At 38.5% G+C, this 16,665-nt stretch overlaps 1 protein-coding gene across 1 annotated transcript; it reads right to left on the reverse strand.

Annotated features, from left to right (window-relative positions):
- Window positions 1–10,738: 10,738 nt before the first annotated feature.
- LOC141630247 (uncharacterized) lies at window positions 10,739–11,518 on the reverse strand. Its single transcript, XM_074443094.1, has one exon. It carries the CDS (start codon window positions 11,516–11,518, stop codon window positions 10,739–10,741), a length of 780 nt encoding a protein of 259 aa, XP_074299195.1.
- Window positions 11,519–16,665: the final 5,147 nt, after the last annotated feature.

Raw genomic sequence — 16,665 nt, forward strand, 5'->3', positions numbered from 1 at the left:
TTAAGCACGATCTTCTGATCACGACAAAGGAACCTAGTGTCATAGCGAGATAACCAATCCATGCCCAAAATGACATCAAACTCTCCTAGTTTGAATTGGACAAGGTCCGCAGGATGGATCGCCCCTGCAATGCTGACAGGTACGTCCTTGAACAGAACTGAGCAAGAAACAATCTCGCCCATAGGGAGGGATATAGAGGTATGAACGGATGATGAGAATGTGTGTCTAGCTCAGACGGAAAAGGATTCGGATACGAAAAACATCGACGCACCCGTATCAAAAAGGACAAAAGCAGAAAAAGAATGAACGAGAAAGGTACCCGTAACCACGTCTGGATTAGCATTTGCCTCAGCACGACTCATGACAAAAACACGACCAGTCTTCGGAGCATCAACCTTCGGCGCTTCCGTCTTTGGTTTCTGGGGGCAATCGATCGACTTGTGTCCCGGAGCCTTGCAGGTATAACATGTAATCGAAGTACCAGTAACACATGTCGTACCCGGGTGGTACGTCTTTCCACACTTGTAGCAAGACAAATCCCTCTTAGCTTGACCATGGTCACGCGGAGTGTACGAACGAGCCTTATACTTCTGCCTCTTCTGGGGAGCACTGGGAGTAACATAAGGCCTCTTCACGAACTTACCCTTCGCACCCTCCTCAGCCTCGGTAGCAAGTACTGAATCATAGATACTAAGAGCACGATCGTAAGCTTGCTGGAAAGAAGTCGAAGGAATGCCAGACATAGCAGTCCGGACCTTAGGAGCCAGATTCTTCTCATAACGACGAGTCGTCGATACCTCGTCCATAGCCAGAGAAGTAACGAATCGCGACAACTTCACGAACTTGTTAGTGTACTCTCAACGGTCATGAAACCTTGCTGTAGACGAAGGAACTCATGCTTCTTCTACCAGCGCATCTCCTCAGGATAAAACCTCTTCTTCAGAGCCTCAGAGAAAAGAGCCCAACCATAACCTAGCTGAACTTCCAGACCAGCTCTAGCAAGAGCCCACCAGTTGTCGGCCTCATGCTTTAGATAATAGGTGGCGATATCCACCTTCTGATCCTCAGGACATCGGGTAGCGAGGAACAACTTCTCCATCTCTCGAATCCAAGCCTCCAAAGCAGTAGGATCATTTGCACCATCATAAGTCAGAGGATGGTGACGAGCAAAGCGATCAAACACAGTCGGTTGCGGGTAGTTGTTGTTGTTGTTATTGTTGTTGTTGTTGTTGTTGTTGTTGTTGTTGTTGTTGTTGTTGTTGTTGTTGTTGTTGTTGTTGTTGAGGTGATTAGTGAAACCTTCGGCCATAGATGCCAAAGCGGCTTCAAGTCTCCTGATGCGGTCAGCATCGGTCTCACCATTTGCGTTACGCACCATCTGCAAGAACGAAATCTCGTTATAAGTGGTAGAACCCAAGTACCAGTCCAAACAACTACTCATACACTCTTCAAACATAAGAAAACCAACAAATCCTATTGGTTTCTACCCCATTTAATCTGACTCATTAACTAGGTCATTTATTTTAGTCATCAACTAAGCGAGAGTTGGGAGCGTGTTTGCTCTGATACCAACTGTAACAACCCGGATTATAAAACAAAGGAAAAACTTATATAAAGAAAATATCAGAGTACGATACTGATAAAAGGGTCAAGGTGGCGGAAACACCAAGCCCAAATCTGGATCGATACTAAATCCAAACCAAACTAATACATTATTCGAAGGTTCCTAAAACATAAAGCAAACTCCTATTTTATTATTAAGCTCGCTTCGCACATTCCCCAAGCAAGCATCAACCAGTCAACAACATCTGAACAACCTGAGAATGGGGGTCGACAATTAGTCGGGAGTAACTAGATGCTCTCCTAGTCATGTTTACAACAATTGAATAGAACTAACAATTATTAACAATTTAAATGCAAAACCAGTAAACATGGTAGACCATCTATACTCATGAAAACTCGACACCAACTTACCATTAAACAATGACAAAGACAAACATATGAAATGATAACTCAAAGTCAAACCACATGTGACGACGCATAAAGACATAAACCATATTACAACATCATGCGAATCATAGATCCATCATAACCACGACAAATAGGAACAGACCAAACAACAAAGCACAATGCATAGAATGAACGCCGTTAGAGCGATTAACGAACTTCCGCCATTCAATGGTATGGGCCGATTAACGAACTGCACCCACAGTGGACCGATTAACGAACTGCATCCACAGTGTGTATAGCGTATAACCACTGCCTATATGCCTAAGACCTGGCCATACCTCTCGGTGAAACACAGAGCGATTAACGAACTGCATCTGCTACACCGAACGACACTCGGGGAACAGAGCGATTAACGAACTGCCTCTACTACCCCCCGACCATAGACCATAACAATCCCCAAAGGGTAGCCTTAGTTCATTCCGATAGTATATAACTGATACTATCCTCATCTATACACCAACCAACCAACAAATGCACAGTTAACTGACTGTAGCAATAATGCATGAACAACATCATGACACAACTCATAGAACAGTATAACTGACTGCCCTACTTATCATACGAACAAGCGTAAACGACAACATATGCACACATATTGTCATACAATGTAACTGAACACCACATAACATGTGAAATAAGTATCAACCATTCAATGTTATAGTACTCCAGTTATAACTTTTAACACTAACCATTCAATGTTATAGTACTCCAGCTATAACTTTTAACACTAACCATTCAATGTTATAGTACTACAGCTATATTTTTAACACCACCCTTACCTCATAACTCAACGTTATATTAGCTCAAGTATAAATTGACTTCATTAGCCCAATGTTACATTAGCATTAGCTATAACATCGACATGTGATTTAAGTTATAGTAGCCCATCTCTAACATTGAGCTATAATCTCAAAGTTATACGGCTTCACCCATAACTTTATCACAACCTCAAAGTTGTACCAACTCACCTATAACATTGAGCCATAATCTCAAGGTTATACTAGTTTAGCTATAACTCTAGGTCTTCTCCCATACCACCACCAAGCCGCCACTAGGGTTTCCATTGGGAACCCTAACCGCACGCCCAAACACCCAAACGGAGCATAGGCAAGATACGTTATACAAGTTTAACGGTAAAATACACACGTAAACACACAAACACAATTAAACATGATAGTAAACAATCAAACACGTACCAATTATACAAATCAATTATTAAATCTTGTAAATTACATCAATTGGCATAAACACAATTAAAGGAAAACACCTAGTTACCTTTTTAGCGAATTAAACCCTAGAGATCATCTTCCACGATATAGATGTCTTCTCCAGGTGCAGTCTCCACGCCTTTATTGAATCATCCACGTGCCAAAGATAACGAGTCTAATAAATATACTAATATATATAAACTATAAAGCTACAAAAACTATGCAAAAACATAAAAACTTACGAAGAAAATAGATAGATCTGAGAAGTAGGATCGTTCTAAGCACGAAAGATGATGAAGGGAGGAAGAAGGAGATGCGGCATGAAACCCTAGGGAAGAGGGGATCTCACGGCACCAAGGGAGGAAGGAGGAGGAGAGGATTAGGTTTAGTGTTTTGTGAGAAATAAGAGAAAAGAAAAGAAAGGGTTTGGTTTCCCTTGTTATTTATAGAGAAGCTCATGGGTTTATTCCAAGCTTAGGCCCAAAACTCACCCAAGAAAGAATGGGTCTTCACCGTTTTCGAACCCAACGGCTAAAAAGACAAGAGACGGATAATTTCCCGGAAAATAAAATTTGAAATATGGGAAAATAAAATTAAAGAATTATATTACGGAAATTAGGGGTGTTACATAAGCAACGTAGTTTTGGTCATGACGTGGAAACACATACATGTAAAAATAAAATTAAACGAAGAGAATAACAAAAAAAACACCCCCCAGTAACTCATCTCAATCTAAACTCTTCTCTATAATATTCCTTTAATATAAAACACTCTCTTTTCCCAATAATTAACCAAGTCTCATATCATTACTCCGTCACACTCATTACTCCGTCTCATAATATAATACTCCAAATCAATCAAGTATCGTATTCTCATCGTTGACCTTAAGGCAAGGACAAAGGGTGAGTGAACTGACGGATAAAACCGCTAAACAATATATCCATCTCAATATCAATTTCAATTTCAATATCATAATAATATAACTCAACGACCATGGTCACTCCGGACCGTATACATAACTCGGCACATAGGCCCCATAACTCAATACCAGTTACCCATTTTCATCTCAATTTCAATATCAATATCGTTAAAAGGTCCAACAATGAACCATGCTCAACACTTAGAGTAAAACTCTAAGCTACTCACCCGCGAGCCAAGGTCAGAGAAATCGACAATTAAAAGACAATATCGAAAATCCAAATCCAAATTACACCGTATTATAAAAAGGTTAACTGAGTACCAAAATTCTCCCTCAACCAATAATACACTCGTTCCATTAGCTCCCGGTCTTCAAACTATAGTTTTCTAACCCTCTTCCTCACATCTTCAAATAAAGCAATATATAATCCAACATGTATAGAGATCTAACTACCATCCATAGTTTACGTAAACATGGTTGCCCACATACTCCTTTTCACACAAACTATAACCCACCTATTGAACAATTACGCCAAACCCATCTCAAAGAAAACGAACACAAAACTAAGTGATAATACGACTATTAGTATATGCATAATAATAACAATATAAGAAATATATCACAACTAAATCTCAATGTATAAACCCAAATAAATCATTTAGCATATATACATACAACCCCGAACAATAGTAATAATAATAGGATCAGTAGAATCGTGTTACCTTAAATATAGTTGAACAACTCGTATAAGAGCGAGTATTTGATGGTGACGCATAAGAAGATCTGATACAACTGTGAAACACCCCCATTTGGGGATGTGCACATTAAGGGACAGGGATTGTTAATCGCTCGTTGAGGAGCTGGACTTGGTGGGGATGGGCTGCAGTCCCCCACTGGCGGCGTGGATTACCTGTTGCGATGGGTAGTCTGGCAAGGCTGCACACCTTGGTGTGTGGTCGGTTACTGTGTAAAATCAGGAGACCGGGGTTGGTGGATGATCCGGCTGGTTATTTATCGTACTTGTCTTATCCTAATTGCTCAGTAACTGACCCCGTGTTATGTTTTCAAAACTGTGGTGATCCATTCGGGGATGGGGAGCAGTTGGCTTAGCAGGTACAGTTGGTTGTTGCTGTTGGGCATGGAGGGAATCGAGTCACCACACTACCGGCATAGGTGTCAGACGCATGAGTTCTTTAGCTGTCATAGTTAATATTTGTATTCAATTTTGTACCGTGGTTGTAAAGTGTTAAAGTAATTAATTATAAATGTTCTTTAATTGTCTATTTGATCTACTAACTCGGGTGACCGAGATGGTAACACCTTTATACACGGGGATGGTCCTTGGTAAGGCGTCCTGGTGTGCGGGGGTGTTACACTCCTGCCAAAACATAGATATAAACCTTGAATCACGAACAGAAATGATGTCCTTAGCACACCATGAAACTTCACCACATACTTTACATAAGTCTTAGCCAACTCAGCCTTACTCCATGTATCTTTCATAAGAATGAAGTGGGCTGACTTAGTCAAACGATCTAGTATCACCGAAATTATATTGTTCCCCTTTTGAGTTCTAGCCACAATGAAATCCATGGAAATTCTCTCCCACTTCCACTCAGGCACATCTAAAGACTGAACTTTTCCATGAGGTCTCTTATGCTCTCCCTTCACCCTTTCACAAACTAAACATTTAGCAACGAACTCTGCAACCTCCTTCTTCATCTAAGGCCACCAAAAAGTCTTCTTCAAATCTTTGTATAGCTTATCTTCTCCAGGATTAACAGAATATGGAGTAGAGTGAGCTTCAGTTAAAATTTTTGTCTTCAATTCTTCATCATCTGGCACACACCATCTACCATCAAATCTAAGACTCCCATCATCATGAATCTCGAACCTGAAAACACCATCACGCCCCATGACATTGCTCACGGCTGTGCTCCATCTTACGCATCTAGGGTCCTTTTTCTACTTCTCCCTGATCTCAGTATATAACTCTGGCTCTACGGTCAAATCTCCAGTCGAATCACACTTCATAATCATACAAATGCCCATCTTCACCATATCTTCATGCAACTTCACCCTTGACATGCAGTACATAAAGCATGGAAAGATTTCGTACTTAATGCATCTGCCACCACATTAGTCGTCCCTTCGTGGTACACTATCTCCGTATCATAATCACCAATTAACTCTATCCACCTCCTTTGCCTCATATTCAACTTCTTCTAGGTATAAATATATTTCAAGCTCTTGTGATCAGAAAACACCTTAAAAATAGCTCCATAAAGGTAATGGTCCCACAATTTCAATGCAAACACCACAGCTCCCAGCTCCAAGTCATCGGTAGGGTAATTATCCTCATAAGGTTTCAATTTCCTCGAAGCATAAGCTATCACCTTCCCATTCTGCATTAACACACACCCCAATTCATTCTTCAAAGCAGCGGTATAAACTTCAAAATTTTCACTCCCTTCAGGTAAGGCTAGAATAGGAGATGTAGTCAGGCGTTCCTTTAAGGTTAGAAATGCCTTCTCACAACTCTCATCCCATTTAAACATGTTCTCCTTCTTCATCAAGATAGTCAAAGGCTTAGCTATTTTTGAGAAGTCCTTTACAAACCTCCTATAATAGCCAGCCAACCCCAGAAAACTCCGAATATCTCCTACATTTTTCAGTCTTTCCCACTTAGCAACAGCCTCAATCTTACTTGGATCCACTGACACTCGATCTTTAGACACCACATGACCCAGAAAAGAAACTTTCTCCAACCAAAACTCATATTTACTCAACTTAGCATAAAGATTATTCTTCCTCAAGGTCTGCAATACAATCCTCAAATGCTTCTCATTCTCCTCTTTATCCTACAAACTGATCCAAATAGGGACTAAACACCCGGTTCATAAAGTCCATGAAGACCGCTGGTGCGTTAGTTAATCCAAATGGCATAACAACAAACTTAGTGTCCGTATCTAGTCCTAAATGCAGTCTTTGGAATATCTCCTTCCTTAACCCTTAGTTGATGGTATCCCGACCTCAAATCAATCTTAGAAAATACTCTAGTCCTAGTTAATTGGTCAAATAAATCATTAATTCGAGGTAAAGGGTCCCGATTCTTTATGGTCACATTATTCAGCTCCCTGTAATTTATGCACAACCTCATACTCACATCCTTTTTCATGACAAATAACACAGGTGCTCCCCAAGGTTACACACTTGGCCTCACACAGCCCTCATCTAACAACTCCTCCAGCTGCTTCTTAAGCTCCTCTAACTCCTTAGGTCCCATCCTATAAGGTGCTTTATAAATGGGTCTCGTGCCAGGTTTTAAGTCAATGACAAAATCAATATCCCTTTTTGGTGGTAATTCTAGAATCTCATCTGGAAAAACATCTTTAAAATCCCTTACTACCTCAATATCACTCGCGCCCTTCGCCTCCTCTCTCATATCCCTTACATGACACATAAATAACTGTCCTCCCATCCCCAAGCATGATTTTAAGAAAACAGTTGAAATAAGTCTCATTTTAGGTTCAACTATAAATCCCTTATAAGACACCCTCGCTCCCTTACGTCCTCTCAAGGTGACCTTCTTTTGATAAAAATCTATAAAAGCTCTATATTTTCCCAACCAATCAATCCCCAAAATCACCTCAAAGCCTCCCAAAGGAAATTCAATTAAGTCAGTAAGAAAATCTACCTCCCCCACTCTAATGGTCACATCTTTATATACGCGGTCACATGATATGGGTTCCCCAGTAGGTACATTAACAACATCTTAATCACATTATATTGCTTTAAATCTAATCTCTTAGCATGCTCTTTAGGTCGGTTTATTTGATTATTGCACTTCTATTAGTGTGATTGTGAGCTAATTCCGTGTTCTAGGTGATTTTGCTTGTATTCATTGCATTTTGTAGGAAATGAAGCACTCGGTAGCTTTTTCTAATCAAATTAGCATTCACCTTAGTTCACGAGGCTAATAAGAGCAAGTCTTGACCATGCAAGGGCGTTTCGGGAAGTAAAGGGGCATTTCGGGAAGAAATTGGAAATCCCGAACTTGATGAAACCAACTTTTTTTTTTTTTTTGGGAAAATGTAAGTATATTAATTTAAACTTCCAACCAACAATACATCATTCCACCTATTATCCCAGGTAGTCTTACCCAGAATTACATACATGTTCCACCCAAACACTAGCCCTGTGTGACAGCTGCTTGACTCTTAGTAATTTTAGGCGCATACACAGACTAGCCCTAATCATTTTAACAACTACAACAGGCCTAGTTACAACGTTCTCTAGCCTGCACTTGTTTCTAACTAACCATATTTCATACATGAGACTCGCAAGACAAGCTGCAATGACTTGTTTCTTGACTAAAGACCTGCATTTAAGCCGCAACCACCAACGTATAACCTTCTGAGGAGGCAATCTGATCTGAAGCCAATCACCCATCAGCTTCAAGCATTCCTGACTGTAAGGGCACGTAAAAAACAGATGATTTAGATGCTCTGCAGCATTCCCACATAACCAGCAACTGTTAATCTGAATGATCTCCATTTTCAGCAGTCTATCCTCAGTTAAGAGCTTTTTATGAGCTATCAACCATATGAAAAATCCATGTTTAGGAAGGATAATTTTATTCCTAAGCCAAGGAAACCAAGGAACCCCCTCCTGAGTCCCCATTAACCACGTATAACCACTGAATTGTATATTCTGTCCAGTTGTCGCCATTGATCATTGAGAATCATAGGTTTAATTTGATTCTTGACCCAACAAATCCTTCTCCATGCCCAGCTAGCCCCAATTGTAGGTTCATAGTCATCCCATCTGTTCTGCTTTATGTAAATGGCATGAACCCATCTTACCCATAAATGATCAGCTTTTTGCTCAATCCACCAAACATATTTTGCAAGAGAGGCAATGTTCCATCTGTGCAAGTTCTTAAAACCCAGTCCACCATGTTGCTGATCCTTACAGACCTGTTTCCAGGAAACAAGAGCAGGGCTCTCACTATTATCATTCCCATGCCAAAGAAAAGATCTGCAAGCAGCCTCAATCTTATTCAACACTGTCTTGGGTAAGATGAAAATACGAGCCCAGTAGGAATGTAGCGTGCTTAGGACAGACTTAATGAGTGTAGCCCTACCAGCGTATGACAGCTTTTTGGCACCAAGGCTAGTGATTCTTTCAATAACTCTATCCACTAAGCATTGACAGTCCAACACTCCCAAACGTTTAGGAACAATGCTGACCCCCAGGTACTTAAAAGGGAGGGCTCCTCTCTTAATCCCAAAGGACTCTTCAATGTGCTTTACCAGGGATTCAGGGACCCTATTACAGTACAAATTAGATTTGCCATTACTCATCCTAAGGCCAGAGGCAGCAGAAAACTTTCCAAAAGCCCTAAGAAGAAGAGAAGAGGATCGTAGGTCACCTCTACAAAATAGCAATAAATCATCCGCAAAACAAAGATGGGTCAAACCCACTTTGGCACACAAAGGTTGGAACCTAAACCCCCTGAACTTTCTGAGATTATCAAGCAACCTGCTCAAATACTCCAAACATATTGTAAACAGTAGTGGAGATAAGGGATCTCCTTGTCTCAGTCCCCGTTTACCCTTGAAAAAACCAAAGATTTCACCATTTAGTGCCAAAGAATAAGAAGGTGAAGAGACACACTCCATGATAAGAGATATGCTTTGCTGAGGAAAGCCCAAGGCAACCAGCATGCCTTTGAGAAAGCTCCACTCTATAGAGTCATAGGCCTTCTGGAGGTCAATCTTCATCATTAATCTTGGTGAACAGTTGCGCCTTTTATACAACTTTATAAGGTCTTGACAAATTAAGATATTGCCTACAATATCCCTTCCCGGAATAAATGCACTTTGGGTGGGACTAATAATCTCAGGCAGAATCTTGTTCAATCTGCTACAAATCACTTTTGCTAAACACTTATAGACTGTGTTGCAGCAGGCAATGGGCCTAAACTGCAAGACAGTTTCAGGAACATCAACCTTAGGCACTAGGGTAAGGATGGTGTTGTTGGCAGCTTTAAGGACATTCCCAGTGACAAAAGCATCCCTAACAGCTAAACACACATCCTTCCCTATCACAGTCCAAGTATCTTTGAAAAATTGACTGCCATATCCGCCAGGACCTGGTGATTTGTTGCTGTCAATTGAAAACATTGCTTGTTTAATTTCCTCATCCGTGAGAGGTGCAGTCATAATCATTTTATGCTCCTCAGTACAACACTTTCCAGTCCTCGCAAGCCCACAATGAACAGGCTCAACTGGAGTAGTGCCCAGCAAGTCACTATAATATTGTTCAAAGGCTGTCTTCACAGTATCAGGAGAAATACATAAGTTGTTGCTATGATCCTTAATTTGAAACACTCTATTTCTGGTTCTTCTTCTTTTAATGCTTGAGTGGAAGAAGGCAGTATTAGAATCACCTTCTTTAACCCAATTCTCTTTAGCTTTCTGGGCTAGATACATGTCTCTAGCTTTTATTAAATCAATCAACTCAGTGGAGCAGTCCCTCTCAGCCTGACACCATTCAGAGTTCAAAGGGTCACTCATTAATTTCTCTTGATAATGCTTCAAAGCCATTTCAGCGATTGAGTAAGATTCTCAATATCACTAAAATGCTCCCTATTAAGTTGCTTCAACCTGTGTTTCAACCCCTTCAATTTCTTCACAATTCTGAACATGAGAGATCCATGAATCTCCTCCTGCCACCCCTCTTTAACCAATCCAATAAATCCCTCAGCAAGAGACCACATATTAAAATATTTAAAGGCTAGCTTACTCTTATCCCTGGCCACTGTTGTATTTATAACACAAGGACAGTGGTCGAAAATATCTTCAGGAAGGAAATTAGCCACTGTATCAGGAAGTACTTGCAGCCACTCCTCATTCACAAGTACTCTATCAAGTTTGCTATATACCTTGGAACTAACTTCATGTTTGTTGTTCCAGGTATAATAAGACCCACTCACTTTCAATTCTTGTAACTGGCAGAAATCTACAGCATCCCTCATAGGAGCCATTTCAGCTCTAGTCACTGCAGCACCACCAATCCTCTCACCTACATTCATAATGCTGTTAAAATCCCCACATACCATCCAAGGCCCATTCACACAAGAGGAATAACCCCTGAGATCCTCCCACAAAGGCTCCCTCTCATGAGCTTTATTAAAGCCATAGACCATAGACAGCCAGAAGACCATCCGATTCACTTTATTCACCACTCTAGAGTGAATGCACTGAGCAGAGATATGTAACACCTCAACATTATACAGTTTAGGGTCCCATAATAACCAAACTCTACCCCCCTTATGGAAGCTATTATTAGTGCATATGGACCAGTCCACACACATGTTATTCCTAGCTTTAATCCAATTACTCCCCTTTATTTTAGTTTCTAAAAATACAAACAGCCCTACATTATTCTGGTGCATAAACCACCTTATTTCTTTTTGTTTATTATAGCTATTCAGACCTCTAACGTTCCAAAACCCTAAGCTACCCATTCTCAGGTTGGATTAAGGACTTCACCAATTTCTGCTGACATTCAACTCTAGTCTTCCTTATAGACATAGACAAAGCATCCATAAAAGATAACCCCCTAGGTGTAAAGATCCTAGTCTCACCTGCTTCATTCCTTAACATTCTAGTTAGAAACCTCATAGGCATAGATTTTTCTCCAACCCCAGCCACATTCTCATTGCTAGGTGACAGCCTGCCAGGAGCCTGAGTGGGTGCCCTCTCAGCTGTTGGGGTGACCAATTAAACCACAGGTGTCACTGGTTTAGGCTACTGAATAGGAGTCTTTCCAGGGTTAGAGGAAGACTGTGGTTTAGCTTTGGGTCTCCATACTTTCTTTACTTTAGGTGCTAAACCTTTCCTGCATTGTTCTCCCACATGACCCATTCCCTTGCATCTCTCACAAGTGAGGGGTAACCAGTCATAAACCACCCTCACCTTATGAGTAATACCTAGTTCATCCATGAAGACAACTTCAGTAGGAAAGATCTGCCCAATTTTGACTTCCACCATCATCCTCGCATACCCCAGAAACGTCTTAGAGTTGGTGATATCATCACAACGAATAAAATCACCCACAATCCCACTAATTTTCCTCAAACTATTAGCCCCCCAGAATTTGACATCAAGTCCATATAATTTCATCCAAATAGGAACTAAAGTAACATCATGCTTAATCAATTCCGCATTCGGAGCCCATTCCTTCACAATTACGGGCTTGTTATCAAACAATAGATGGCCATTATTAACAACTTCCAGTTGTTTCGCCTTAGTTTGAAAACGTACCAGAAAAACACCATTTGGCATAAACGAAATACGATCAACACCAAAACTCTGCCACACACGCTTAACAAAACCAGAAATCACATTGCTAGGTGGATTCGCACCTAAAACATAACAAAATACCGCCGTAGACCAATACTCAATCTCACCTGCAACGTCGTCATGAGTCAATTGGAGAGGCGGTGGAATTGTAACAGCAATAGGTGCCTCCACTGGTTCATCCTCCATTTCAGATTCAACATCTTCAACAATTACGTCCAGTTCCGCATCAAATTCTCTTTGCGATAATTGAAGATCAATCCGTCGAGCAGAATTCGAAGGCCGAGAATTACTCCGACTAGTACTAGCAACAGAAAAATCAACTTGTTTTTGGTTTTTTGGTGCTTTAGATTGAAGATTATTAGGGTTTTTCTTTTTCTTCGCCATTGCTTGAGGAAAAAGAAACCGTGTTAGAGACTTTCTCTCTCTAGAATCTCTTGTTCAATGATTCCTTTTGATGAAAAAGAAATGAAGTCCAAGTAAAAGCCCAAGCTAAAGAGCATGCATTGGATGCCATATGATCCCTAGAATGCCTCAGACGGACTCATGAATGTGCAACCATTGGATTCCGCATCACCATAAAGCAAGAAATTAAGACGGAATTAAGACGAAAATGAGAAAACACACGACCCCGATCGGGGTGGGGTGTTCCCGAACGGGGTGACCTCTCCATTAATTGTTTACGTTTCGTTCCTTTGGTCCTATATAAGAGGTCTTTTATACGACCTCTTACACATGTTTTTCACATACTTCCATACACTTTTTCATATCTTTTAGTCTTAGTTTTCAGAATAAAATGTAGTTTAGATTTCCATTAAGCATTTCCTTTATGTTATAAGCAATTTCATTTAAGCATTTCAAGTTATATACAAGTTACATTTCAAGTTATTTCCATTTGTTATCTTGTTCTTCATTTCCATGTTCTATTTCATTTATCAAGGTAATCTCATTTTTAGTATTACATTGTTATTCATTTGTCATTTCCATTACTAGTTAGTATGTTCATGTTTATCATTTCATATGTCATTAGTTTAGATTTCATTATGCAAGAGTTGTTCATTTGTCTAGGGAATAGAGAAGCCATGCATAAATAGTACTTGTAAATATTGAATTAGGATGCTTTAGTAATCGTATAATAGTTTCTATTACATGCTTCTATTAATTTGTTAGTTTTTTATTGTTGGCCACTATCTTAGATTAAATTTGTTAATTCACTTTTATAAGTCAAAAGGCACGAAATTCAATTAGACTAAGCATGTTTTAGTAGACCAATCTAGCCATAGCGAGAGCTCGTTAGAACCCGTTCTATGATTGAAAATAATGCCGAGAGGTGGTTGTCTTTAAGCCTAAATAATTATCGTATTATCGATTTTCTAGTTTGACATGAGCATTTACATAATTTAAATGTGTGACCCGAATCCCCTAGACTCTTCTTTATTATTGTTTCCTTTCGTTATTCTCATTGTTTTACAAACCCAAACAAACAATCAATCGATAACCGACCTTGATAGAATTCGCCCCATAACAACTTGTTTAGCAACTCCCGTCTCCTTGTGTTCGATCCCTACTACTACATTTATTTGTGTCTAGGGTATTTATCTTTTTTATGTGTGTGATAGCCTATCAAATTTTTGGCGCCGTTGCCGGGGAGCACAGTTTTGTTTGCTACTTAGTTGTTGAATTTTAACTTGTTTTTTTTATCCCAGGGAACACTTTTTCCTTGGGATCGTTCTCACAGTTTATTTGTAGTTTTAGTGCCTATTTTGTAGGTAATAAAGCTTGGCCTTTCATAATGAATGATGGATTCCGATTTCCACAACTCACAGATGAGCCTTTTCATGACTATCTTGATCGGTTCTACTACTTTCGTAATGGTCTCATTTGTTGGAGTTAGTGTCCTCCACAATAAATCTCATTAATGGAATATCATCAGATATTTAATTATTTGATCCTCGTCAGTTGATTAACGTAAATCGATAACGGTTGGCTGACTAGAGTTTGACGTTATTGTCGTGAGACGGCGGTGATCAACTGACCCCTTTCGGTCACACCTAAAGGAACGAACCCCAATAGACAACTAATTAATTGTATGAGATACAATTTATTTAGTCCCTTGATTTGTAGACTAAAAAGTTAGTCGATTATTTTTAGAGAGATTTCGAGTTGCGAACTCGAGGAGCGGCAGTTATTATTTAATTATGCGATAATTGAATAATAAGTTTTGGGAGACGGGTTTTAGTTAATTAACTGTTAATTTACTAAAATTGTACTAATTGATTAATGTGATTAATATTAGTACGTAAATAATATGTGTAGTGGTACACATATATTTACGGAGTGAATTGGACGAATTAATTATGGAAGTATTTAAACATGATACGATGTTTAAAATAAAAATTAGACGGATTTGTGCGACAAATATAAGAACCAACATGGACCCGTAAATGGTCAAGTGGACCGTGTAAAATAAGAGTAGTGGATGATTACTCACATAATCATTTCACCTTATTTTGTATACTACCATAATTTATCTTATGTAAGAGTTTGCATGTGATGTAAGATGAAAAACATAAGACAAATTTGTCCACTCCCTCACTCCACCTCCACCCGCCACTTCCCTTTCTATTCACTCCATCTATTGTTCATTTATTTACACTACCTCACTTCTTCACTCAATACTTTGCATGTGAACAATTCTTCAACATCTCTCTAAAAATATTACTCATCTTTACTAAGCTTGTTAGTAAAAATATATAATTACTAAGACTAGTTAGTAATATTACTAATAATATCAAGGGTACAATATTAACAAGTTCTATTTCAATACTTGTTAATATTTTTGGGTTAGTTCTTGGGTGCAACAAGAAGGAGATCTTCTTTTTGAAGATTTGCAAGGAGGATCTTCCATTTGGTATAAGCTCAAGAACAAGCTAGTAAGGTGAACTAGGTTGTGCCCCTTTTACCACTAATTCAATGTAAGGAAATTGTTTTTCCTTATACTTTCTTTTTATGCTTTCATATTAGCATGCATGTTACATAGATCACCTAAATGACAATTTATGAGATAAATTAATTTTATTAGAGAGTCTAATATGGATCTATGTTATTTCAAGTGGTATCAGAGCTTGGGCTTGTAATTTGTATGTTGATTTTAAGCATTTTAATGAATTATGAGATAATTTATAAAAACTCAAAAATTGTGTTAGAAGAGGTTTTAGCACGAAATTTTTGGGAAATGCATACCTACTGATCTTAAAAGATTTGTGGTATTTTTTGGTGATTTTTGAAGTTATTTTGCTATTATTAATGATTTTTGGTAGAAAACCGAGTCAAAATGCCGTATTTTAGTTAAAAATTGATTAAAAATAGTTAAAAGTTGATTCGGTGCATGGATTTTTTATGGTAGTTCATGCATGTTTTCTACTGATTTTATGCAAAAGGTTGAAGGTTGGTTCGAAATTTTTGCATGTTTATTGATTTTATGAGATAAAAGTCGATAAAAGTCAAATTAATTAATCATAATTTCGAAACTTTTGATTCTGCCCATGATAAATTTATGTACATTTAATAATATTATTTAAATGTTAAAAGTGATTTTTCATGTATGTTTTCACTTTGTTTTGATGTTTATTGGTTTTAGTGGTTAAAAACCGATAAATATCGATCTTTTTCTTCACAAAATTTATCCGGAATTTTTGGGCAATTTTTCTGACATTTTGGTGTTCTTGGGAGTGTTCCAGAATACTAAATTTTTTTTTTCAATTTTTTGGGTAATTTTTCAATTATTTTGGATTTTTATTTAAATATTATGATTTTGCAGATTAAATTTCCAAAATATTACCAATCAAACTAATTATTTATCATAAAATTAGTGAGGACTAAATTTGCGGTTCAAAATAGTTTGGACAATTAGTTTGTATTTAAATGAGATTTAAGAGTTGATTATTGATTTTTACATTATGCCTAATTCTCAATTAGAGCACCAATTAAATACTAAACTTACGCAACTCCCTCCACTCACATGGCACACCCATACAAAATGGGTCCATTTTAAGTTTTGTCAATTTGTTAATTTATATTGTGTGGCAATTTAAATAGTAATTCACAATTACAATTACTTAAAATGGGTCATAGAATTATAAATCACAACTTTTTATAT

The sequence above is a fragment of the Silene latifolia genome, chromosome Y (assembly GCF_048544455.1).
Source record: "Silene latifolia isolate original U9 population chromosome Y, ASM4854445v1, whole genome shotgun sequence".
Lineage (NCBI taxonomy): Eukaryota > Viridiplantae > Streptophyta > Magnoliopsida > Caryophyllales > Caryophyllaceae > Silene > Silene latifolia.